The 24225-nt window shown below is 42.0% G+C and overlaps 1 protein-coding gene across 20 annotated transcripts in view; it reads left to right on the top strand.

The window, feature by feature from the left end:
- Window positions 1-874: 874 nt before the first annotated feature.
- Window positions 875-24225, top strand: part of UNC5C (unc-5 netrin receptor C) — a 398261-nt gene continuing 374910 nt past the window's right edge. For 19 of the 20 annotated variants that reach the window (XR_013635678.1, XR_013635677.1, XR_013635666.1 and 16 more), the window contains exon 1: window positions 875-1666. Coding sequence is in view for 4 of the 20 variants with exons in the window: in XM_078852440.1 (XP_078708566.1) it covers window positions 1543-1666 (124 nt within the window). In the remaining 16 variants the exon portion in view is untranslated. The remainder of the gene's footprint in view (window positions 1667-24225) is intronic. The other variant, XM_078852439.1, reaches the window with a different exon arrangement.

Here is a 24225-nt window from a genome sequence, read left to right as displayed (position 1 = left end):
GGGTGGAAAAGAAGACAGATTCGCTGGTGGAGAGAGGGGAGAGGCTGCCCCTTCCCCTGTGGAGAAGGGAAAGAGCCCTGCCTGGGGATGTCATCCCCTTGTCAAGTGGGAGGGATGGGTGGGAGCCAGATCTGTTTGCGGGATGACCCAAAATTCCCAAGGAGGTGACAAATCTGACCCCTTCCCTAGAGCTCAGCTGCCCTCAACAGCCTTCCCGGTCCACGTCTCGGGTCCCCCATAACTTTTCTCTTGCCACCTGGTGGGGGGGGGGGGCGGCCCAGTCACCTGTATGGGGCCGCCTCCTCCCTACGTTTTGTGAGTCTGCCCCTGAGACGGGGGCTGGTGTCTCTGCCCTGTACCGTGGAGCTCCTGGGCGGGCGCTTCAGTGTGCAGAGCCCCGTAGCTCCTCACTGACCGGCATCGGACCGCGGGAGCTCGGGTCGTTCCTCGGCCGCAGCGTAACGCGTACGCAGCGCCGGTGACTCGCCGAAGCACTTTGTGGGGCCCGGGTACAATTCGTGTAATAAAACGGAAGGTCACTGACTGATTGTGGGAATCTCAGGCTGCGGGATGGGGGTGCCCTGGCTGGAGGCAGAACAATGTTTCTGGTACCCGGCTAGCAGGGTGAGGGGTGCATGACAGAGCAATCGGTCTCCTTGCTGCAGTCCCCAGATGGGCGGGTGGGGTCTGCAGGGGTGGGGTGGGGGAGCCTCTCCCCCTCAGTGGTTGCTCCTGGCTCTTCTTCTGCAGTTTTCATCCGGCAGGCTGGCAAAGGAGCCCTTTCTCCCGCCTCCTGGGCGGGCAGGCTGGGCAACGGCGGTCCAGTCCGGGACTCCAGCGCAGGTTTTGCCGGTGTCTCTGGGAAGGCTGAGCTCCATTGGATGGAGCAATGTGCCTTAGCCAGGGCTGCGCTCTCCGGTGTAACAGTCACAGGCGGGAGAGAGGGGCAAGCGCGCTCTGTCCCTGGCTCCCCCGGGCACGGGGCTAGGTGCGCGTGCAGCTCTCTCGGCGCCAGTTTGCGCGCGCTCTCTGTCGCATATGCAAATCCGCGCACCCCCCCCCAGCCGGAGTTAGGATGCTGCTGCCGCTGCTGCCGCTTCTTCCTCCTCTGCAAGACCCAGCTCCCGCAGACTTGTTCTCAGGACTGTGAAATGACCAGTCCTCTTCACCGAGCAGCAGCAGCAGTCTGGGCACCTGACCGCCGCCGCGCAACCTTGAGCAGACCGGGGGGGAGAAAAGGGCTCCTCTCCTCACCTCTCCTCCTGTGCCTGGGTGCGGTGGCAAAGCCGGGGGGGCTGTGAAAGCAGCGCAGACTCGGGGCACGTTGGTGGCAGCCTTTAGGCTCCCCAGACCGGACGAGTGGCAGGAGAAGCAGCCACTTGAAGAAGGGAGAGGCTCTTGAAAAGCTGCTCCCCTCTCCTTCCCTTCCTCCCCCACTCCCCCCTTGCCCAAAGAAAGTGGAGTGCGGGGCTTGCTTTTTCCCGAGGACTGCTGCTGCTGGTGGTGGTTGTTTTCCTCCTTGGCTTGCTCCTCTGACCAGCCATGGGGAAAGGTCTGGAAAGCACGGCTGCCCGATGCGGACTGGGACTGGGATACTTACTGCAAACGTTCGTGTTACCTGCCCTGGCTATCCTGAGCGCCAGCAGCACGGGCTCCGCAGCGCAAGGTAAGCCACTCGCGGGGGGGGGGGGGGGGTTCAGCTAGCCACCCAGCCTCGCCTCCCTCAACTCCTCCTGAGCTAGTGACTGTGCACCTGGATTCCCACTTCCCCAGCTACTATCCGGGATATCTATCTATCTATCTATCGAGATTCGCAGATCTATACAAAAAGGGACAGAGAAGACCGAAATTATTTATTTTTCCCGCAATGCATCCAACTAACTGAAATGACCAGGGGAAGCTTTCTCTGGGGGGCGGGGGGGGGGGAGATAAGGAGCTGACACTGCTCTAATATGCGTGTTCTCTGCATCTGTGTGTATTTAGGCACATCGTGCATATTTGTGATGATTCCTCTCTGTGTGTGTGTAAAACATTCCTCTGCACACATGCATCCTCCCTGTCCGTGCTGCAGAGTAACTTGAACGGCAAGGGGGTCAGGGGAATTGGCTGTCTGGACGCTCGGATTCTCCCACTCCCGGAGCAGAGAGACGGGGAGGCTGGGATCCACATGTAGTGGAAGCCTGCAGCTTACGTGTGAGTGAAAAGTCCGAAGTCCTGCTGGAGCTGGGGAGGTTCTGATCGCACCCCTCTCTCCCCCTTCCCTTGCTGAAATGGCTTTGCCGGATCTTGGGAAGATGGAGAAGGAGACAGACCCAAGATGGGTCTCCAATAAGGAGACATCTGGGCTCCGCAATCCTGGGTGGTAGGCTGTCACCAGTGGCAAAAGGGAGCGGTGGGCCGGTAGCGGAGGACACCAGGCTGAGGAGGGCAGCCCGGAGCTGGTCTGCACTTCCCATACCAACCTGGGCACTCGCACCTCCTTGCCACCGTCCCTTACTCTTGTGCCTTCCCTTTGAGCGACCGCTGTGTGATGTGTGTATTGCCGCAGCTAGTGTCCCTGATGGGTAGCTCGGGTAAACAGGTATCGTGATTTGTTTAATCATAGTCATTTCCTGGGTCATCGACCTGACAAGTTCGTTTAAACAAATAAAATAATCCTCCACCTCTGTAAGGAAGGCTCTGCTGCCGCACGCCTTTGCCCACACTTCCATTTCACGCTGAAACTCAGCATACCCTTTGAGCTGTTGTTTGCATCCGTTCCTTTGGACTGCAGAACCGAAAGCTTAAGGAGAGAAATGAACTTCAGTGGGAACTTGAGGTTAAAACCAGGCACAGTCAGGAGAAAAGTGTATGTTTGTATGTTGTTGGTGGTGTTTTATTCGTAAGCGTCTGCTTGCTGCTCTAACATCTGTGTGATTGGGGGTGCTGGAAAGAGACCCTCTGAACCTGACTAGGACGAATGAGTTAATGAAGGCACCAGTTAAAGGCACATCATGTTAAAAGGGTCGTGATCGGGAAATTTGAGAGCAGAACTAGGCCTAGGTCTTATCACGTCAAAATAAAGAAAAGAGATCAATCAATGAACAAAGCAAGTTCAATAGAGACAGTCAAAGAGGGAGATAAGCTGATTAATACTGGAAAGGTGGGGAGGATGGGCTGGGCATCATGAATAGCAAATTGGAAGTGTTGATAGTGTTTCTTTGTATATTCCTTTAGCCATTTCTGTAAAACTCTGATAGTCTGAGGAGACAGGATCAACTCCCCTGTCTCCTCTTTGTGCTGAAAAGAAGCAGATCCTCCTTTTATCCTTTTCTTCCCTGCCCAAAGTATAATATGCCCAAAGGGAGTTAAAATGTGTAGAGTGTAATATAATTCTTTTCTATTTTACTTGTTCAGTTTTCTGTGAATAATTCTGCAACTGTGTTTTTAGTATAGTCTGTAGGGAACTGTAAAATGCCCCTTTCAAAAGGATCATTACTTGCAACTCTTCACAGTGACTGTTTAGCTACTTCTTGAGTACACCACAAAGAGCACTGAATCTATATGTCACTCGTCCTGGCTATTACACTACAGATAATGTCTGTACAATACTATTTTTCTCTCCCACTCTGACTGCACATAAAACTTTGTTTGTCCCTTCCTCCCTCCAACTCCGTCTCATTCCAGAAGTTATATCAGTAATGGAAGGAATGGAAACGGGTCGCTTGTGTGACAACATGGTCAATAAATGGTGAGAATTAGTTGCTTCTGTGTGCTGTACATAATGAAGATTAGGTTCATTAAAGCATTTGAAAGAGCTGTTTGCATGCTTACCAAGAAGAAAAAGAGATATTAGAAGTTGATATATTTTTTGTCACAGCCAAGCAATAATATATTTTGGGGACATAGACTTTATGCGGGAGAGTTGGCATACTGTGCATGAAGGAATTCTTTTAAAAATGATCTCAATGGAGAGGTACTTGAGAGGACTCTGCAGATCTCCCCCTGTATAATCACCCTGTGATTAAAAGCACACTCATTTATGGCCTTTTTGACAGTACTATACCAAAGTGCTGCTGATGGCTCTGGGCTCCAGAGGACTCTGGTGCCTCTGGCTGACTGTCACAGATCTGAGAGCTTGCTTGTTTAGGACTGAGTGAAGATATATGTGTTGTATATTATGTTTCTCTGTGTGGTTATTCTGATCAATTTTCTGTCAATACAAGGGATCTCTTATTCTATTCTCAGATTTATCTCATTTTACTGAGACCTGGGCTTAGCCAGCATAAGTAAGGTACATCAGAAATTTGATCATGAAAAGGAGGTTACAGAAAATGTGAATGAAGTAAAAATTTTGGAGCATCATGTTGCATTTCTTCTGTGTTTTTTTGTCCAATCATTTTGTATCGCTGGTTCAAGTCTGAGCCAGGGCAGGTTACATGTTATATACATAAAGGTGTTAATTGTACTCTGTGCATGTAAACCTATATATTGGAGAGTATGTAACAATGAATATAGTTGTAAATAGGGGTCATGAGGAGAAAGGATCCTCTTTGATGAAATTGGACAATGGGTAGAAGGTATTCAACTACTAAGCAGTTAGGAGAACTGTAATTCACATGACAGATGGGATGAGGGGGTGGAGGAGAAATCCAAGAGTTCAGATCGCTCTAACCTCACTTCTCATAGACATAGAGAGCTCCTTGCAATTTCAGTTTGTCACTACCATGTTACTAAACCTCATTCCATTTTTGCTACGTCTTACATTTACTCTTCATAACAAAATGATGCGTAACAAACAGAAAACACACTGGGCCTGATTCCTCGCACACACCAGAATAGGTAAGGGGAGGATCAGTCCACTAGACCTGAGAAAGGTATCAATGTAAACTACAACGAGAGTAGTAAATAGGGTACCTGACACATAATATAGCTGTGATCATGCAGTGAGAGAAAGAGAGGGAGAGATTACTGGCAACTCTTTCCGTTGTTTGTGATAGAAAGTTTATTACTTGCCAGAGTGGAAGAATCCAGAGAATGTGACTAGGATTCATTGGTTTGGGTTTTTTTCAGATTTCTCTTTCCATTTCTTGTTTGCTAGAACCAGACATACATTTTGGATGCAGATCTAGATTTGCAATCTTTCCCAGAGTTTGGGGATCTTCTGATCTGGTATATTGCTTTGATGATGTTTATATATGTCAAATTCCATTTTTAATGGTAATGTGTGACAAAGGGTGCTACAATTTAACTGCAGCCTTGTTATGAAATTTTCATTCATTTCATTTTCATATAGGGTCAGGTAAGATTTTCCTCCACTTTATTTAATTCTTCACAAAAAAATATTATAGGTTGATTTTTACTCAACCTGCAATCCAAAGTCCTTCTCTATTTTTGTCCATTCCCCTCCACCCATGAATGCTCACACTTGGCATCCATATGGCTTTGAACTGTTTGTGTGACCAGTAATAGAAAATGGCCAAATTGGAATCCCTTTCTCTGAAGCACACATAGTCTTCTGGTCTTTGGAGGACTTGGCTCCAAATCATTGCTGGTTTTGGTTTTGCAAAATCCAAACGCGATTGATGCTATTTTCTAAAAGAATTCTGCCCCCATTTTCCCCCTTTAGTATGTAGCACTGTTTGTCTTTTGACTGAAGGAAAGAGTCAGGGCATTGTTTTAATTTTACTTGGTTCTAATACTATTTCTTCATAACTATCAAGTGCTTTTGTCCTCCCCCCTTCACTCCCTTCGTCTTTTGAAGTAGGGTAAGGATGCCTTGGGCTCTCTCTCTCCTTCTCTTTCCAGTGCCTCCTGGAAAATAAATCCACTAATTGAGTAATTGGTGGATTTTTTCCCCTCTCTCTAGAGATGCATATCTCTGTCTCAGAATGTCAGTATATACACCATTCAATGGAGCTACTAACCAGCAACAGAAGGACATACACTTTCTACTTTACTAACTTTTTTATTTTAACGGGAGCCATAGAAATATTTTTCTTCAGTTGTCATGAAATCATATGAAAAGCCCACAGTGTTTTAGTTAAAGGGTAATGTACACCAGAGCCCCCAAATCCACATACCCCTGAACAATGGAGGATCAAGAGGTTTAGCAAACCAGACACAAACCATGATCTGATATTCAAGATTGGGGCCCATCTCTATAGTGGGCCAAACCAGAGTAAGATTTTGGACAATGCCCAGGACAAGAATTTGACCAACCCCAAATTTTGAGATAAGGGATTTCCAAATCTCAACCCAGATCTGAATTAACCAACTCAGGCTCATCTCCAGTAAGAGTGTTTGTTATTTCTATATGCCTGTTCTGTGTGAATAAACTGATGGGAATTTGCCAATTTCTGCCATTGAATCCACATTACAGTTTTTCAGAAGTTATAATGCAGTTGCTATCATTTCTTGTAAGGCACTCAGATACCTCAGTGATGAGGACGTTACAGACAGATTTTTGTGCTAGTAATGATGGTGTGAGAGCTGGGCAAAATGAAAGTCAAAGGTGGCGCATGTTAGATAGGTTTTATTTTGGTTGTTCCTTAACAAAACAAAAAAACCCAAAAAACAAACAAAAATGTACAAAGAGAGAGAGAGAGAGAGAAAATGTTGTTAATCTTAACCCCCAAAACCTAATTAAATTAAAGTGATAATTTAAAAAGAAAACTATAAAACAGCCATATGTGCAGATATTTGTCCTAACTCAGAGTACCCTTTATTAGCAACAGCAGCAGTCTGAAAATGCTTGGTGTGGAAAAAGTGAAATATAACATGTGAATATACTAACCTTTTGGGGATGCACTTTTTAATTAAATACCTAAATGCATCTTGTTGCAAAAGGAGTATGTGTGTGTGGGGGGGAACTTAATTATCTTGATGCATCAGTGGACCATTTTTATTTGGTAGTGTGGATGTAACAGTATTTGTATGAGTAAAGAAAGTGCCGAGTAGTATTTCACTGTGAAAATTAATTTATTTTAAAGTCATGTGCCCTTGCAGGTTTCAATGACATTAATCATTTTGGGCCAGATTTTCCTATCCCTTATTTAGATTTTAGTACTGCAAGTATCCTCATTGAAATCGAAATAGCCCATTAACGTTACTTGCTGATTGAATGGCAACTTAGTCAAATCACAGTAAAATCAATGCATCCAGCTGTGGAGTAAGGTACTTCTCATTTGGGAATAAGGGATGCAGAATCTGGCCTTTTGTTTATAAGTATTCAGTCACTAGCATCAGATTGCAAAATTAATGAAAAGTATAAACATTGAGTACAGCACCATTTCTGATGTCTTTCCACCATACTGGTATCCCTCCTTGTAATTTGGTTGCCTACATAACTAAAATACATGGGTTCATTTAATCATCCTGATGATCAGCATTTATACTTCTCTTGTGTTTAGTCATAGGTGAATCATTGATCATGTGGACTTTTTAAAATCACAGTTTCAAAACTTTGTCTCTTCACTGAATTCTGGGAAAAACTTAGTATGTGACATGAAAACTCCAAAAGAAAACAGCATTAAACATATTAAAATGATTTACTTAATTTAATTTTCAAAGACAGTATTCTTGAAAGCAGAAGTAAAGCTCTGTTTCAAAATATAGGGAAACCAGTTCCATAGCTGGCCTGTAGACCAAAAAAGAAGGAAATGTGTATTATATTTATATTTAAAAGGCATTTTCACATGACTATGCCAACATTTGTACATCAGTAAAAGACTGATGCTGTGAGCAGCAGGCTCTTTCGGCTCAATCGTACGAGGTGCAGAGAACCCCCAATTCCCTCTGAAGTCAGGAGGAGTTCAGAGAGCTTAGAACATTAGAGGAGGCTTTCTTACCATGCATGATAAGGCCATTTGTGCATGCGTGAACTTCTGGGCAAATCTTTGGTTTGAAAAATGAACCTAAATGCGGAAATTTCATTCAGCATAGCAACACAGTCATCTTGTTATGAGTAGCCCATTTTATAATGTACTACATGTTTGTTTCCTGAAGTTTAATTCATTCTGTTATCTTTTCGGAATTCAAATGAACCAAATGAAATTTTTGAAGAATTCCAATTATCCTTTTGGAAAATGGTACAAACAGTGCTTCTGTGGCTTTCCAGAAAAAGATTTTTTAATTACTGTAAAAAGTGAGTTGTTTCTTTACAATGGGCCAAATCCTGCTTGCTTTACTCAGAAAGTCCATGGGGAGCCTGGTGTAAGTCAGGCCAGGAGGATTTAACTGAATGTAAGGAATCAATTGTTCAAAATCGTAGATAGCCTTTTTAATTAAAAAAAAATGTTTTCTATTCATAACATTTGAGCACACTCCTCTATAAAATAAAGGTTAATTTAAGCCTGAGTGCTCTTCCATTAGGGTGTAATATATTTCAGTGTAAATGTCAGTAAAGAACAAGGGGTATATTTTATTTTTTTATTTTTTGTTTTGTTTTTGGAATTGGGAGAGCAATGTTTTAGTTTGTCAAGTGTACACATTATTAGCCACCCAGTGGAGGTGTCCAAGTTTAGCAGGCAGCAATCTTGGAGTCAGTACTGATAAAACAGTAATTACCTTGCCTGTCATTTTCATTCGCCATTTTTGCCTTCAGAGTCTACTTGCAGTGATGAAACAGCATAAGCTTTTAAAGTGTAAGTCAGGGATCAAATGCAAGGAATAAAAGAGACAGGCAGGGTTTTTCCAGTCTACTACAACCACCACCAACACAGCCACAGAATAGTGTTATACGAAGGCATAGTTCACTGCCAACAGCTTTCAAGGACTGGAGAAGAACAGTGATATTGTGATTTAGTGCATGTGCTCCGCAGAGTCCAGTCTCAAGATCAGATGTCTTTTGAGAATTCCATCATAATATTGTCTATCCAACAGGAAATATTAAGGAAATGACATTAAGCTCTTGGGATGCACATTTCATCCAAACAATGACTTTATTTGCATAATTTGAAATCAGTGTTTTGAACGTTTTAAAAATAAAAGTATATTGAAAATGAACAGAAATATATGCTGGAATGTGTCAAACCAATAATAACACTATTCCTTCAGTGATCTACTTGTATTGTAAATACCACATTTCGCTATGCCAAATCTAACTGGGGTTCCATTTTCATTATCGATAAGCAGTGGATGAAATCCTGAAGGTTTAATAGGACTTCAACCTTTCTTAATTAAACATAGTCATTTTGCACAATGCCACTTGCATTTTTTTAAATCTTGTCATCAGACAAGAATACACAGGCAATGAGTTTTAAGTAATGTAACATGTGGCTGATTGTAAGCTGACAGGCAGATACACTATTCAAGGGAAATAAAATAAAGCCTCAAACTCTAGCTCAGTTCAAGTCCCTTTCCTCAGGGCTGGCTCTGTTAATACAAAAAAGATTGAGAAACGAGAGCAAAGCAACTCAGAACACTTGGTAACAACCACCTTTCCAGCTTTCAGCAAGCTAGGAGGGGAGAGCACGCAACCTTCCCCCCAGGTAGTCATTGCTTCTGAAGCTTGTATAGCTCCACCCCAAATAACCCATTTTATAAGCAGAAACGTGGGCAATTCTTGTAACTCATTACACACTGGCATTGAAGGAGCTCCTTTTATACGTTGTCACACCATTATCTAAAAATCAGAGCTGACTGAAATTTTTAATTCAAGTGGTTTTCTACCAGTTGGGGGTATTTCCCTGGTAAATGTCCTTTTTGTCTTTTTTTTTAGTTCTTGTTCTGATTGAAAAATCAAAAACTCTAACCAAAACCTGAAAAATTTCAGCCAGTCTGATGAAAATTTTCAGTAAAACCAAAAATGTTTGCCAAATTCGCCAAGGCTTTTTGGTTTAAAGTTGCCCAAAACTGAGAATATTTCAGCATTTCAACGAAAACAAGAAAAAAAATTCTGTGGAAACATTTTGACAATAACAATTTTTCATTTCTATTAAAATTTTTCATGGGAAAAAACAAAACATTTCCCCACCAGCTCTACTAAAAATAAAACACAGAGTTAGATTTGATTTACAAAACTGGTTAATGACAATAATACTTTGTATATCTATAGCACTTTCTGGGCCTGATTCTCCTCTTCATTACACTGTTTTCACACTTGTGTAACTAGAATCAGGCATTGTGGTCTATTTACAGTCACTGGTGCCAGACCTCCACTCGGTGCATACAAAGAAGGGGAGGTAAAGTTAGCTGTTTAGGCACTGCAGCTCGGAGCTGCAGCTTGGGCTCTGAAGACCACCCGCCTCCCTGGGCATCAGAACCTGAGCCCAAACACCTACACAGCTATCTTTAGCACTGTAGCACAAGCCCTGCAAGCATGAATCCTTTGACCCAGGCTCAGAGAGTCGCTGCCAAGGGGTGGCAACTCTTTCTGTAGAGGTACCCATAGTGGGCAGTTTGGCCCCTGGTGCAAGTTAGAGCAGTCTCATGGCTACCCTAACTTGCAACAGTTTGTAATAGCCACCTATGGACCATTACACCAGCAGGGAACACTGGAACACAACAGTGTTCTGGCCATGTTTGCTCCTGTCTGGCATGTCCCTTACACAGCCATGACAGAAATGCGCAGATGGCTGTCTGCTTTACATCAGTTGCACATATCCCACAATGGAGGAACCATTAATTCCTTTTTAGGGAAGTTTTATCACACCTTCGCATGGCTGTAACGTGGAATGGGATCTTACCTAGTGTACATTAACTATTTAATCCTCAGAATCTCCTGCTGTGGCTATAATTGTTCCCATTCTTGGAGATGGAAACACAGAGGGAGAGATGTAAGAGGATTTGCCCCAAAGCCACACAACGATTTTGTAGCAGTGCCAAGATTAGAACTCAGGATTCTCGGATGCTGAAGATTGTACACATGGCTCCACACAATGCTGTTTCTTGTCTGACAATTTGTAAAACAGATTGCACAAAAGGAATGCTACCTTGATGGATATTAGATTACTTCATGAAATTTGAAATGATCTTTGTTCATTTATGGCTTATTTGTATTCACTGGGTGGTGTCTAGAAAAAATGTAGGCATTAAAGCCTAAGGACAAAACTGTATTTCATAACTCAGAAATGGGTACTTGCTAATTAATATGATTGCCTAAAAACTGTAGTAGGAACCATAGGACTGATTCTTATTTCATGTACATCAGTGTAACTCCACTGAAGTCAATGGAGTTACTAAGAATTTGCACAGATCGGAATCTGGTCCAATAGAGTTACTTTGGTGGAAACACCAGTGTAAGTGAAATTAGAATCACACCCTTCATCTTTACTTTTGGTGCACAAACATTTTATCTGACTGTTTTCTGTATTTTAATCAGTCAGTTTACACTCATAAGGACCTGTACAAGTCATAAACACTGTGAGGTTGCCTAGGCAATTAAATCAGCATCTTTTTCTCTTGCTGAGGTAACAATCAAGTATAGTGCTGAGGAGCTTGGTAAGGTTCAACTGACCTGGCAACAGCTGAGCATTTGCTCATTATCTGGTATCTACCAATCTCCTTTCACCCATTTTCATGAAGCAAAGTAGCTTTATGGCTTAGTCTTATACTGACTGAAAGGTTGAAATGTTAAGCTATGTGGATTAACAGTGTATCCTTTGAGAAAAGGAAAACTTGGGTTTTTGTTGATCCCCTGGGTGCTGGATGTAATTGTTAGAGAAATCTTGAATTCCATCAGTTATAATACCAGGGAACATGCAACTAACCGTTCTGAGATCCTTCAGAGGAAATTGACTCTATCTCAAGCTAGTTTGGAAACTCGTTAAAACGAATAGAACCAAAGATGTTTCTTTGCTTGCATCTGGTACATTTCATGTACGGAAATGAATAGTGGACACTCTGGGAACGTACTTAGTAAAAAGATTCTTAGAGAACAATAATTCTACCATAAATTTGCTGAAATGATTGTGGGTAGATGATTAATTGCACTCTTATGAAGTGTTGCATTTATTTATTAGTTTTAAAATGCATGGTTTATCTTTGCCCAGGCCCAACATATATGTTTCTGTTGGAAAGTTTACATTTTGAAAGAAAATAATGTGGTACCACTGAATGAGGTTAACTGCAGTACAGTCATACAAAATCCAAGGAACAAATAATTAGGACACAGAAATGTCAGTATAGCAAATGGGCCTCATTCTGTTCTCAGTTAAACTATTCTTATATTGGTGTAATTACACTTACTAATTGATGGAATTACTCCTAGTTTACCCCAGTGTAAATGAGAATTTAATCATGCCCACAGTTTCAGTTTGAGTTAGCCTACTTTTTCTTTGTAAATTTAACTTACATTTTTGCCGGTTGTGCTCTAAATTGGGACAGACACATTCTTCTCTCCCCTCTTAACAACGTTAATAGTGATTTTCTTTGTCAGCCTTATTACTGCAATTTTATAAATAATGAGCTACCAAAAATAGCAATAAGTAGCCACAACTTAAGAAAATCACAATGCCACAAAGAAAAGGAGTACTTGTGGCACCTAAGAGACTAACAAATTTATTAGAGCATAAGCTTTCCTGAGCTGCAGCTCACTAAGTGAATTCTGAGGGTCACATGTAGTTAGATGAGTGCTATAATGAAGCCCACAGCTCCTCTTTCTTGTACTCCAGGGTGAGGGCAAAATCGATTACCTACAGGTTTTTATTGCCAGTTAACTCAAACAAGCTATTTCTATTAATCTGTTAAAGAAGATTCAGGTCCATGTAAATATCGTGGGCGTGTAGAGTAATTAAAATATATGTAAATGGACATGGAATGAGGGCTGATCCTCAGGCAAGTTGCCAGTACCAATCTTGGTGTCTCATGATTTGGGAACCATGGCAATAAAACTCTCCCAGTCCCCTTGGATACTAGTATCTCATTATAGTTGGAAGAAGGAACCCTTCTTCTGTTATTGAAGCAACTGCATCTTCATGTTGCTCTATAAACCTCCATCACTTCAGTTCAGACCTAGCTCTCTGCTCACATATGTGATGGGGATGCGTTAAATCTTCCATGTGATCGTCCATTCATGCAATGCACTCTATACCTTATTCTGTTGGCTCAGAACCTGCCTGGGTAGCTAGTGACCCACACATTGAGCTTTTAGGACCACCATGTGCACTAGTTTGTTCAAAGCCATCATTCTTCTGACAACCTTATTTCATGTAGTCATCCTAAACATGGCTCCAGACTGCTGCTTTCCGCTTCCTCACCAGCTTCTGAAGGCTAGAATAACTTCTTCAGCCTCTAGTTCAACTAAAACTGAGTTCCATAGCTGTCCTTGTGTTCCTCACTGCTGAACTGAAATGGAATTAGGGTACTAATTGCTCTGTTTTCTTAATTAAATTAACTGTGATCAGAGTGCTAAAAGGTAAGCCAGGAGCTGAAGGTCAGTTGGTTGGGATGCCAGTTGAGTTGCTTTCCCTACCCTGTGATAGCCCGTGTTCAGCAAAGAAGGCTTTGATACTTTTCCCTTGGGGATCTTCATCTGGTGTAGCTCCATTGACTTAAATGCCAATTTACGTCAGCTGATGATCTGGCATTATCTATGCAATAATTATACTGTATATTGGAATCTGGGTCATGATATTTAGTTTGTACAGGGAGGCAAAAAGACTGTATTATGCAATGAGTTGCTCATATCTTTGATTGCTACTCAAGCAAAAGAGCCATTGAAGTAAATGGTGCCGTGCGTCATTGTAGTAGGACTGCAGGATTTTGTCCATGTTGTGGCTCTGTTGTCTTAACATGCATTGATAAATACATTAGATGAATGTGGAAGCTTACTTGTTACAAGAGCTTGCAACAGTGCCTCTTAACTCTGTGGCTCTTGAGCCACCTGGGGCTTTGCAGCTCTGTATTTTGTTCTCTTTTCCTGGGTTTGAACAAAGTTTCATAGAGCATCCTGCCGTCAGTAGAGTGGGACCCCCCAGGGAAAAAAATGGAGACTCAGACAGACACTTGCTCTCACAGCGTGAGTCTGTGACATATAGAACAAGACATTTCAAAGCTGGTGAAAGCCTTTGAAAGGCAGACCTTTCATTGAGTCCTAAACACCCCTGCTCTCATTGTAACCTTTATGGATATAATCATATTTACTGTAAGATACTTGTTGCATATATTTTGGTTTTCTTAATTAGTACAATTCACCCCCATGGAGAGGATCAACGCAAAGCATATGCAGCACTTAAATCTTCAAAATAGGGCAAAAGGGAGGCTGAAGTGGTATATAGGACTTGGGCTGGCCCTCTGTCCTGGGTAGTATTTCACCCAATAAGTTGAATGATTTTGTGTGTCTCTCTCTCTGCCTCTGGTTCATAGTGAAGTGGCTCTTCAGCTGCTAAAAGATTAATTTAATTGTTTTACATTAAAAACTATTGGCTAAATTATGCAGCCAATGAGTCAACCTCTCCTTTCATGTCTATGGAATAACTCCCGATTGGCACCCTAATATTAGACAGTAGAAACTGGCCAACTATATGTTCATATCCACATAAATATATATTACATATAATTGGTGTCATGACTTCCTGCCTGAGCAATCAGCAGGCTTTGAACCTTAGACCTTCAGTATTAAAAGCATGGGCCTCTACAATTTGAGCTAAAAGAATGCCCCCAATAGCTGGTATCAATAGTGGGCTGTTATCATCTATAAGACCATTCACTATCATTCAGTATGACAAACACTTTACATGTGCACTGTAAAAGACAATAACCATTTTGCTTTGCTAGTTTCTGTCCATTCCCTGCCCTGCAATATTTCCCTTTAGATCTTATTTTTCAGATTTTATTTTGTGTATTGAATATATCTATTGGATGAAACCTTTTAACTGCAAAAAGCAGTGCTAATTTATTGACTTTCTTCATAAATATTTCTGTGGCTGGTAGTCTCCAAGGGAAAGTCTTACATTTGCATTTATAAGAAATCACAGGATGAAAACTGAATTAAAATGACTGCGTGACACTGCATGGACTATTCATTTGCTACATCTTGCTGATGAGCTTTGTCTATGAATATTTGCTTTTCATTAAAAAGAGTCCTCACTTAGAAAAGCATTTGATACAATATTTGGACCAAAGCCTGTTCTCTTTACTCATCCACCTCGCCTCACAGACTTCCATGGAACTTAGTTGCTTAAGTAAGGCAAGCAGGATTTGGTTTTCAAAGACAAAAGTTTCACCACCAGCAGTACAAATGTAGAAAATGTATTTTGCTGGCTGAGCCTGGGCTAAGGTTAATAAATTGGTTTTAAAGATAACAGAAGATTCCAGCGTCCCTGGGTTTGTTTTGCATTCAGTGACAGTCACTAAATCAGAGGAAGGAATGTTCAGACAACACACTTGAGGAAAAAGTGATTTTTTTAGAAAGGGTCCATTCCTGCTAATAGCCAGCAACTGCACATAACCCCACTGACATTAAAAGTCCATTAGCTAAGCCCAGTTTAAACAGCAGCTGATGCTATATCAGCTAAATGTACATTAGAATTTTTCATGTAATGCAGCAGTAGCACTTCTGTAATTTTTCAAAAACTATGTTCATTAAGTAAAGAAAATGTCATTTGATAGTAATAAGATGCAGAACTCATATTAAAGTGGGGAAGGAGTTGTAATCAAATTAAAGTGGCTACATTAATTAGAAGCATACAATGGTAAAAAGAAAAGCCAGGACTGACAGGTTTGAGAATTAAAGTTAAATCTATATTGTTTGGAAAAGTTTAGGAAATTATGCTTCTGAAATCAGCACAAGTGCCACAAAGGTGCATATTAGTTTGTTTTTTGCTCATTAAACATACTGTGCCTAGTTCAAGAAAATCCTCCCTTGAAGTCAGTGGGAGATTTTTCTTGTACAAGTAATACTGAATTGGATTCCAAGCAAAAAAGGTAGACTCCTGGTGTAGATGAAAGATGTCTGTTTGCAATAGTTTGAAAGCATTTGAACTTTTCAAGATGCAGTGTTTGTGTTAGAATGGGCTTAAATTGTAGTTTATTATTAAAGCAATTAAGGAATAGCCTTGCTTAAGCTGCTTCCAAAAGTACACTGAGAAATATTTTGTAGAAATGCTTGATGCATGTTTGCTAAGAGGAAAATAAAAATTATAAATGACAATGCAATGAAAATTAATGTGTTCTTTACAAAGCTTATTACTCATCTTTAAAACCAACCACAAGCTGTTAACATAGAGCGATAACAGAGCCCACTAAAGTACAAAGAGCTTAGTGCCCAAATTATATTGGTACCGACCCCGATTTTGTTTGGTCATTTTAAAGTTTCCTGTGAAAATAGTAATTGCGCTACAACTATAATGCCATTGTGGATTCAGACTGAGGGTTGTTTAGTAAGCTAATGTGAGAGCTGGGAACAAAGCAGTAATTAATCACTTACAGTCACATTCACAACTACTGTGAAGTATTACTATAACCTCCTCCTCCCCCTTTTCTATTATCAATCCATTAGTGAAACCCTGTACAAGTACCAACAAGTGTAGAGTTGTCCTTCAATGTATGACATACCCTCTGCAAAAGCCCTCCATATATATTCACAGCAGTCACTGAAATTCTTAATGCTCTGTGTTAGAATGCAAACTTCTTAACTCTTCCTTTCATAAGCCTAGCTTTCATTTTTGTTTTCCAAATTTGAAGGCATTTTCATCAATATTGGGCCCAGAACAGAGCATGTGTTAGTGAACCACAGAATTTAAGGAGGGTAATTTAATTGCATTTTTTTCCCTTCTGGAAATGAACATGTAAACATATTACTGCACTAAAGCCTGTTTTTAATTATAAGCAGTGACTTTTTCTTGTTGACAGATTTTCACATGGAAACCTTTATTGAATCTGAGGAGACCTTTTTGCCATCATTAGTTCTTGCTGCTTAGTGCTTTTATCAAGTACAGTAAAATAACATTTGTAATTAATTCTGAGCTTACATGGACATATTTAATATAATTACCCAACAAAATCCTGTTTACTAACATATTGCTTGGGAAACCTGTCTGAATAATCTGGTCTGTGGCACACATAAACCAGACACTAATAACAGCTGCAAATATTTCACAATATAGTTAGGGAGCTTTGATTTCAATTCCAAACCCCAATTTAGGGTTTTCGGGATAAAGCATAGGGCAGAAATGACTTTTCCCATGTTTTGCCTTGCCTCTTGGACAGTTTCTGACATAAGAGATATATAAAAATCATTACTATATTTCATTACAAAAATAAATATGTACACATTTATGAGCTGGGAGAATTATGGAATTGAATTATGTTAGTGCTAACAAGATGATGATGTTCAGATTGGATCTGGACAATTGCTGCATTATAGTCATGAATTTTTTCATAGCAATATGCATTGCAATACCAATACACTTTGTCTTTCTGAAGGTTTTACTATTTGTGTCTCGTTGTCTGGGTATTTGTATATTGTGTGTGGAGGAAGATTTGCCTGAAATGTATACATAAAATTGTTAAGAAAAAGTGACTGTGCAGATAATTCAAGACCCCTGCAAGCTACGCAAACTTTTGATGACCACAAGCCAGATCCTGAGCAGAGTTTACAATGCAATAATGCACACACAAGACCTATCAGATTGTGCAAACGGCCATACTCTGGACCAATCTGTATGGGGAAGTTTAGGCCTGGTGCTAACTGTGAGGAGGACGAAAGGGCCCATAGCCACTCCACGGTTAAAGTTATGGAGTTGCCTGAGGCCAGCAAACTCACCTTTATGAACTTTCCCCTGCATTACTCATGATGCATTTGCCTCACATTTCCCCTCCATCCCTCAAAACAAATACACTGAACTAACATCTTGTGGGGAATTGGAGGGAGGTCAATGAGGAGGTCTTTGCTTCTCTTGCTCCTCCTCTTCCCCTCTCCCCAAGATTGCTAGGGGATGGGTGTAGATTCTTTGGCCTGTTCAGATCCTGGGATTACAGATCTACGTTGGAAATATTACTCTGGGAGTGAAGTCTTTGGGTAATATGGCCAGTTTTGTTTCTCCATGGCCATCAGTCAGCTGTGGAGAAGCCTGCCCCATGTCAGGATGCTGGGAGGTTCTGAACATGTATAATGCATCCTCTGATGTCATCTCTCTGTGACCAATTGACATGTAGGGTGGCTGAACGTGGAGAAGTCTGTTATTAGGGTGTGCACTAGTTTCTGCAGTTACAGAACCCAAGTTGGCCATGTAACTCTAAAGACTGTCACTCTGTAGAAGCCAATGGCCCTAAATTTATCCTATTAATAATTAATAATAATAATATTAAAATAATTAATAATTATTTATACATTTCTTTTTTATTATTCAGCTGATGCAAAATGTGGATTTGTACCAGCTGAAGATTTGGCCCCATAACTCACTAAGGTTTCAGTGTGATTGTGTTCATAGTGGAAAATTTTTTATCTCATTTTTTTGCCCAGAAAAATCTCCTGCCTATAAGAATTCTCTCTCTCTCTCTCTCTTTTCTTTTTTTTTTTTTTTGAAGCAGAAGTACCATAGCACATTTGATAGGAATCCAGGCAATAATAAACAGATTCTTTGACACCAAACAATCATGAAAAAACTTCTCTATCTTTGTATGATCTTGTCCAACTTAAAAAGACCAAAAGAAAAGACGTGCATCCAGAACAGCAATTATTGGGTAAAATAACTTTTTATGGTTAGTAATTGCTTTTTCATATGTTAAAAAATAGTTCAGTTTGCAGAGATTTTCTTTTAAAGTCTTTTTTTAAGCCAACCATCCCCCCAACCACAGAAAATCCTAATAATTATAAGGAAAGACTCAACATCAGCATTGCCCCTCACTGCCTAGTACTGTTTGTTCTTAAGAAAACATCCTATCTATGATCAAAAAGTGAGATGAACTTTTCCAGGCAGGTCTCCTGTCTCATCAGGGCTGTGTTTTTAGCTATGGAAATGATGAGTAACTTTTGATCATCTTATAGAAATGATTTATTTAAAAAATAAAGTTATATTCCCTCCCCTCCCCACCCTTTCCCTGAACTAGACTATGGAAAAAGCAAACAAACAGGCAATACTTTGTCAAGTTAGTAGTTTATTTAGAAATAGTGAAAAAAGTTTTATTTCTCTCAGGAAACAGAGATTTCTAAGGTATTACAGTACTTCTTTTATTTTTGTTAACCTCTGAAACAAATTAGACACTGTGTTGGGCATAAAGACAAGAAAGAGATCTTTCTGAATACAAAATATATAGTAAATACAAAATTCTTTCTCATCTAATTAGCTATTTCTTGGAAATTTTGCATAGGAATGAGCCTATTTATTGGAGTTCGTTTGTGGAGATTTTGATCCTCAGACTAAATAAAATGTCACCTTGGGAATAGTATAGTATATATTTGATAGATGATCCTAACTCATGAGTCAGACAAAAAAAGCACACAGGCAGCCTTTCTAAGGTCACCAAAACATGTTATGGATTATGCTATTTCCAGCAACAAAAGGAAGATTATAAAGTAACTGCTCCTCTTTGTCAAGACTCCAGTAAATACAAAGCTAACTTGTCCTGTGTAATTACCACAGGGAATTTTGCAATGGTCTATTACTGGTAGTTGTTTGTAATCAAGTAGACTGAAATCTTGCTGTGAGGGGCCCACCCTCACTCTAGTAGAGAGAAGACATACAAGCTCTTCTGGGCTCAGCCAGCACTAACCAGGTGTGCCTGTAAAACTTGCTCTGTCTGGAGGGGGGAAGCTTAAAAGGGGAAAGCCTGCCCCAGGAAGTGGCAGTGAACAGGAAGACAACTACTCTACCTCAGAGATTGCTGGCCACAGGGACCAATCAGCAAAGAGGAAGACAGTCACTAACCTTGCCACCCCTGAGATGGCACAGACCAGTGTGAAGCAGAGTGACCCAAAAGAAGGGGCTGGAGGCACATCCTAACCCTGATTAAAGACACTATACCCACTGATAAGCCAAACCCCAAAGGGTGACCAAAAAGACTGCCTAAGAAACAGATCATCTTTTTTATTTCTCTGATAACATCTCTTCATACTCCCCCCCTTGGGAAGGAGAGAGAAAGGGAACTTTTTGTTTGTTTTGTTTGGTGAACCCCTTGTGTGCTACAGATGGGGGAATGACATTGTCAACAACTCAAACTGTGGTCTAATGGGGACTCAGGGGAACTCCCAACCTGCCACAAGTGGTGGAGAACTACACCTGGTAGACGGGTTTAAAAAAAAAAAAAGCCACAGAGGGGGATAGAGTTCAGGAGGTTTGAGCAAGATGGCACTGGAATGGTGGTATAAGTGGCTAGCGGAGATGCAGCAGCAGCAAGCTGCTCAGCAACAGCAGTCCCAGCAGCAATTGCTGCAGCAGTGGACCACGCAACAGCAAGTTGAGTTTCATGCAGGAACAGAGAAATGACCCTACGCCGAGCCGTATGTATGAACAACTGGCCTCCGTAAACAGAAAATAAAGGAGCCTCAGTGTGGTGAGCAGTAGCTGCACTCTGCGCTCAAGAAAGAGAAACTGTATTGAATCAAAAGGGATCAACAAACCAAGATAGTGAGGGCCCAGCTTCTGGTGCCACGCGGGTACCACCCGACAGTGTTGCAGCTCGCACAAAACATCCCATGTGCTGGACACCTGGGAAAAGAGAAGATATTGTCACAGGTATTAGCCCAATTCTACTGTCCAGGCGTGCATCAGGAGGTGAGAGAATACTTTTCGTCCTGCCTGGAGTGCCAGCTAGCTAGCAACAAAGTGATTCCTAAGGGGCCCTTGGTCCCTCTGCCCTTGATTGAGACACTCATCAAAAGAATCAGAATGGACATGGCCGGGCCCCTAAAAAAGACTGCATCGGGGCATCAGTACACATTAGAGATTGTTGACGACGCAACTAGGTACCCCGAGGCTGTAGACCTTCTCTCTGTGAAAGCTATAGTGATAGCACTGAGCTCTAGAAGCTCTTCTCACACATGGGATTTTCCCATGAAATTCTAATGGATTAAGGGATTAACTTCACCTTCCAGCCGATGCAAGAATTATTCTTCCTTTTGAAGGTAAAGTCCCTGGAAACATTGATATACCACCCTCAGACTAACAGCCTAGTAGAGTGATTTAATAGGACCCTGAAAGGACTGTTGAAATGCTTTGTTAGGGACAACCCCTAGCATTTGGGCCAGCTACTCTTGCCACTCCTGTTTGCCATAAGGGGGGTACTGGAGGCCTCTGTGGGGTTCTCTCCCTTAGAGCTACTTGATGGTCACTGGCTGTGGCGAATCTTGGACTTGCTATGAGAGGGTTGGGAGGAACAGGACATAGGTGCCTTAAGCATGGCCCTGTACATTTTACAATTAAGTGAATACCTCAGGGACATAGGGTTATTTGCCAGAGAGAATTTAAGAAACACCCAACATGCACAGTAACAAAGTTATAAAAGACTACGGACTTTCTACCTGGGTGACCAGTTCCTTTTGCTGCTTCCCTCAGCCAAATCAAAATTAATGGGCTGGTGGCAGGGTTCATTTGAAGCTGTTAGGCAGTGGACGATGAGATAAAACTATCAAGTAGAAGGAAGTAAACTAAAACCTATTATGTGAATCTTTCTAAGCCTTGGAAGATGCAAGAGGCCCTGCTGATAACTCTCTCCCCTACAGAGCCTGAATTTTGCCCCCAAGTACCGAGTGGCCAAGAACTAGCAATAGGGCATGGAGGTGAGGGACCCACTACTCTGCACAGAGGATACAGTTCCTCCAGTCGATCGAGGACTTTGCAACTGTATTCTCCCCCCACCCGGGGAGACTGCAGTTAGTCCAACACCACCTTAGGTCAGCTAGGCAGGGAGAACCCTAGACTATTGCCGCAGAGGATGTTGTATGCACTTTTAGAAGAAGTACAGTGATGCTGGAGAGGGGCATAATTGTGGAGTCCAAATATGAATGGAAGAGGCCCGTAGTGCTGGTTTCCAAAACAGATGGTTTGGTTCAGTTTTGCATCTATTTCAGGCAGTTTAATTCCATCTCAAAATTTGATGCCTACCCAGTGCCAAAGATAGATGAGTTACTACAGCAGCTGAGACCAGCAAAGTACCTGAGCACTATCGATCTGACAAAAGGGTTATTAGCAGATCCTTTTATCCCCATCTTTGCAAGGAAAAAAAAAAGTTTTTCTTCACTTCCTTTGGGCATTTTCAGTACAAGTCTCTGCCTTTCAGCCTCCATTGAGCAGCTGAGTTTCCAGCAGTTTATGAATAGGATCCTCAGCCCACACCTTGAATATGCTGTGGCCAACATAGATAGCATTATCTTCTGTAGTCTTACCTGGGGAGACCACCTGCAGCACTTAAAGGTAGAGTCAAAGGGGCCTCCAAGACACAGGTCTTACAGTCAACCCCACAAAATGTAAATTAGCCGTGAATGAAGTAGGTCATTTTGGGTAGCGTGTAGGGTGTGGCCTCATGAAACCAGTGGTCAACAAGGTCCTAATGGCATGCCCAATTCCCCAGATGAAGAGGCAAGTGAGACATTTTCTCGGCCTGGCAGGGGGTTTCCAGAGGTTTATCCCTGGTTTCACCTCAGTCGCAGCCCTCCTCATGGAATTCATAAAAGGCAACAATTCAAAAATATCTGATGGGATGGGAAATGCAAAGATTTTAGAGAACTGGAAGTGTGACTATGCTGGGTGTAGGGTGACCAGACAGTAAGTGTGAAAAATCGGGACAGGAGGTTGGCGGGGGGGTAATAGGAGCCTATATAAGAAAAAGACCCAAAAATTGGGACTGTCCCTATAAAATTGGGGACGTCTGGTCACCCTAGCTGGGTGCCTGTGCTCTTCAGCCCCATTTTTTTTCTTGATTTCATACTGTGCACCGACACCCTGGATATCAGACTTGGCGCTGTCCTCTCACAAGACTTCAGAGGAGAAGAAGGTTGAATCCTATACCTAAGTAGGAAGCTATTCCCTAGAGAAGAGGCCTACTCAGTTATTGAAAAGGAGGCACTGGAGATCAAATGGGCCAAGGATTCCTTTAGGTATTACCTGGCTTCACACCATGAAAGACATGAATCCGCATGCAGTGTGATGGTATCTCATTATAGCTGGAAGAAGGAACCCTTCTTCTGTTATTGAAGCAACTGCATCTTCATGTTGCTCTATAAACCTCCATCACTTCAGTTCAGACCTAGCTCTCTGCTCACATATGTGATGGGGATGCATTAAATCTTCCATGTGATCGTCCATTCATGCAATGCACTCTATACCTTATTCTGTTGGCTCAGAACCTGCCTGGGTAGCTAGTGACCCACACATTGAGCTTTTTGGACCAACGTGTGCACTAGTTTGTTCAAAGCCATCATTCTTCTGACAACCTTATTTCATGTAGTCATCCCAAACATGGCTCCAGACTGGACCAACGTGTGCAGTGTGATAGTACCTTGAGCTACAGCCCTATATATAATTTCAGAGCGCAGCCCCGGGAGGGAAAAGACCATGCTCAGGCTGATTTCTTTTCACAGGAAATTGGAGATGGAGATGACTTGCCCCAAGACTGCCTTTCCAACTTGACGGACAGGGGTCTGAGAGAGAGCGAACACCCTCATTCCAGTGGAGAGGTGGCTTATGAGCTCTTCTGGGCTCAGCCAGCACGAACCAGGTGCACCTGTAAGTCTGCTTTGCATGGAAGGGGATGCTTAAAAAGGGAAAGCCTGCCCCCGGAAGGGGTGGTGAACAGGAAGAAGACTGCTCTATCTCAGAGACTGCTGGCACAGGGACAGATCAGCAAAGAGGAAGACAGTCACTGACCTTGCCACCCCTGGGACTGCATGGCCCAGGTATAAAGTGGGCTGACCCAAAAGTGGGGGCTGGAGGGAGATCCTAATCCTGATTAAAAACCTGCTGATAAACCAAACCCCAAACGGGTGACCAAAGAGACTGCCTAAGGGACGCACCCTTTTTCTTTCTTTTTTTTTTTTACTGATTCCCCCCTCTCTCTGGGGAAGGAGAGCAAAAAGGATCCTTTTGTTTGTTTTGTTTGGAGAACCTCTTGTGTGCTGCAGATGGGGGAAGGACACTGTAAACAACTCAAATCATGGTCTGGTGTGGAGCCCCCAACTTACCTTGCTTGCCTTGACATAAAACAAAGGAAGTGGTTTGGAGATAGGCATGTAATTATCATCAGCAGGTGCCCATAATGGAATGCCAGAGAGATGTTTGAAGAGACAAATATTGCTTTAGGAAAGACTTCAGGAATGTCAGGCCAGACCACAAGACAGCTAAATAAGAATTGGATGGATAGAGAAAG

This window comes from Lepidochelys kempii, chromosome 4, assembly GCF_965140285.1.
Source record: "Lepidochelys kempii isolate rLepKem1 chromosome 4, rLepKem1.hap1, whole genome shotgun sequence".
Classification (NCBI taxonomy): Eukaryota; Metazoa; Chordata; order Testudines; family Cheloniidae; genus Lepidochelys; species Lepidochelys kempii.
The sequence above is the reverse complement of the archived record's forward strand: the minus strand, read 5'-3'. Positions and strand labels throughout refer to the sequence as shown.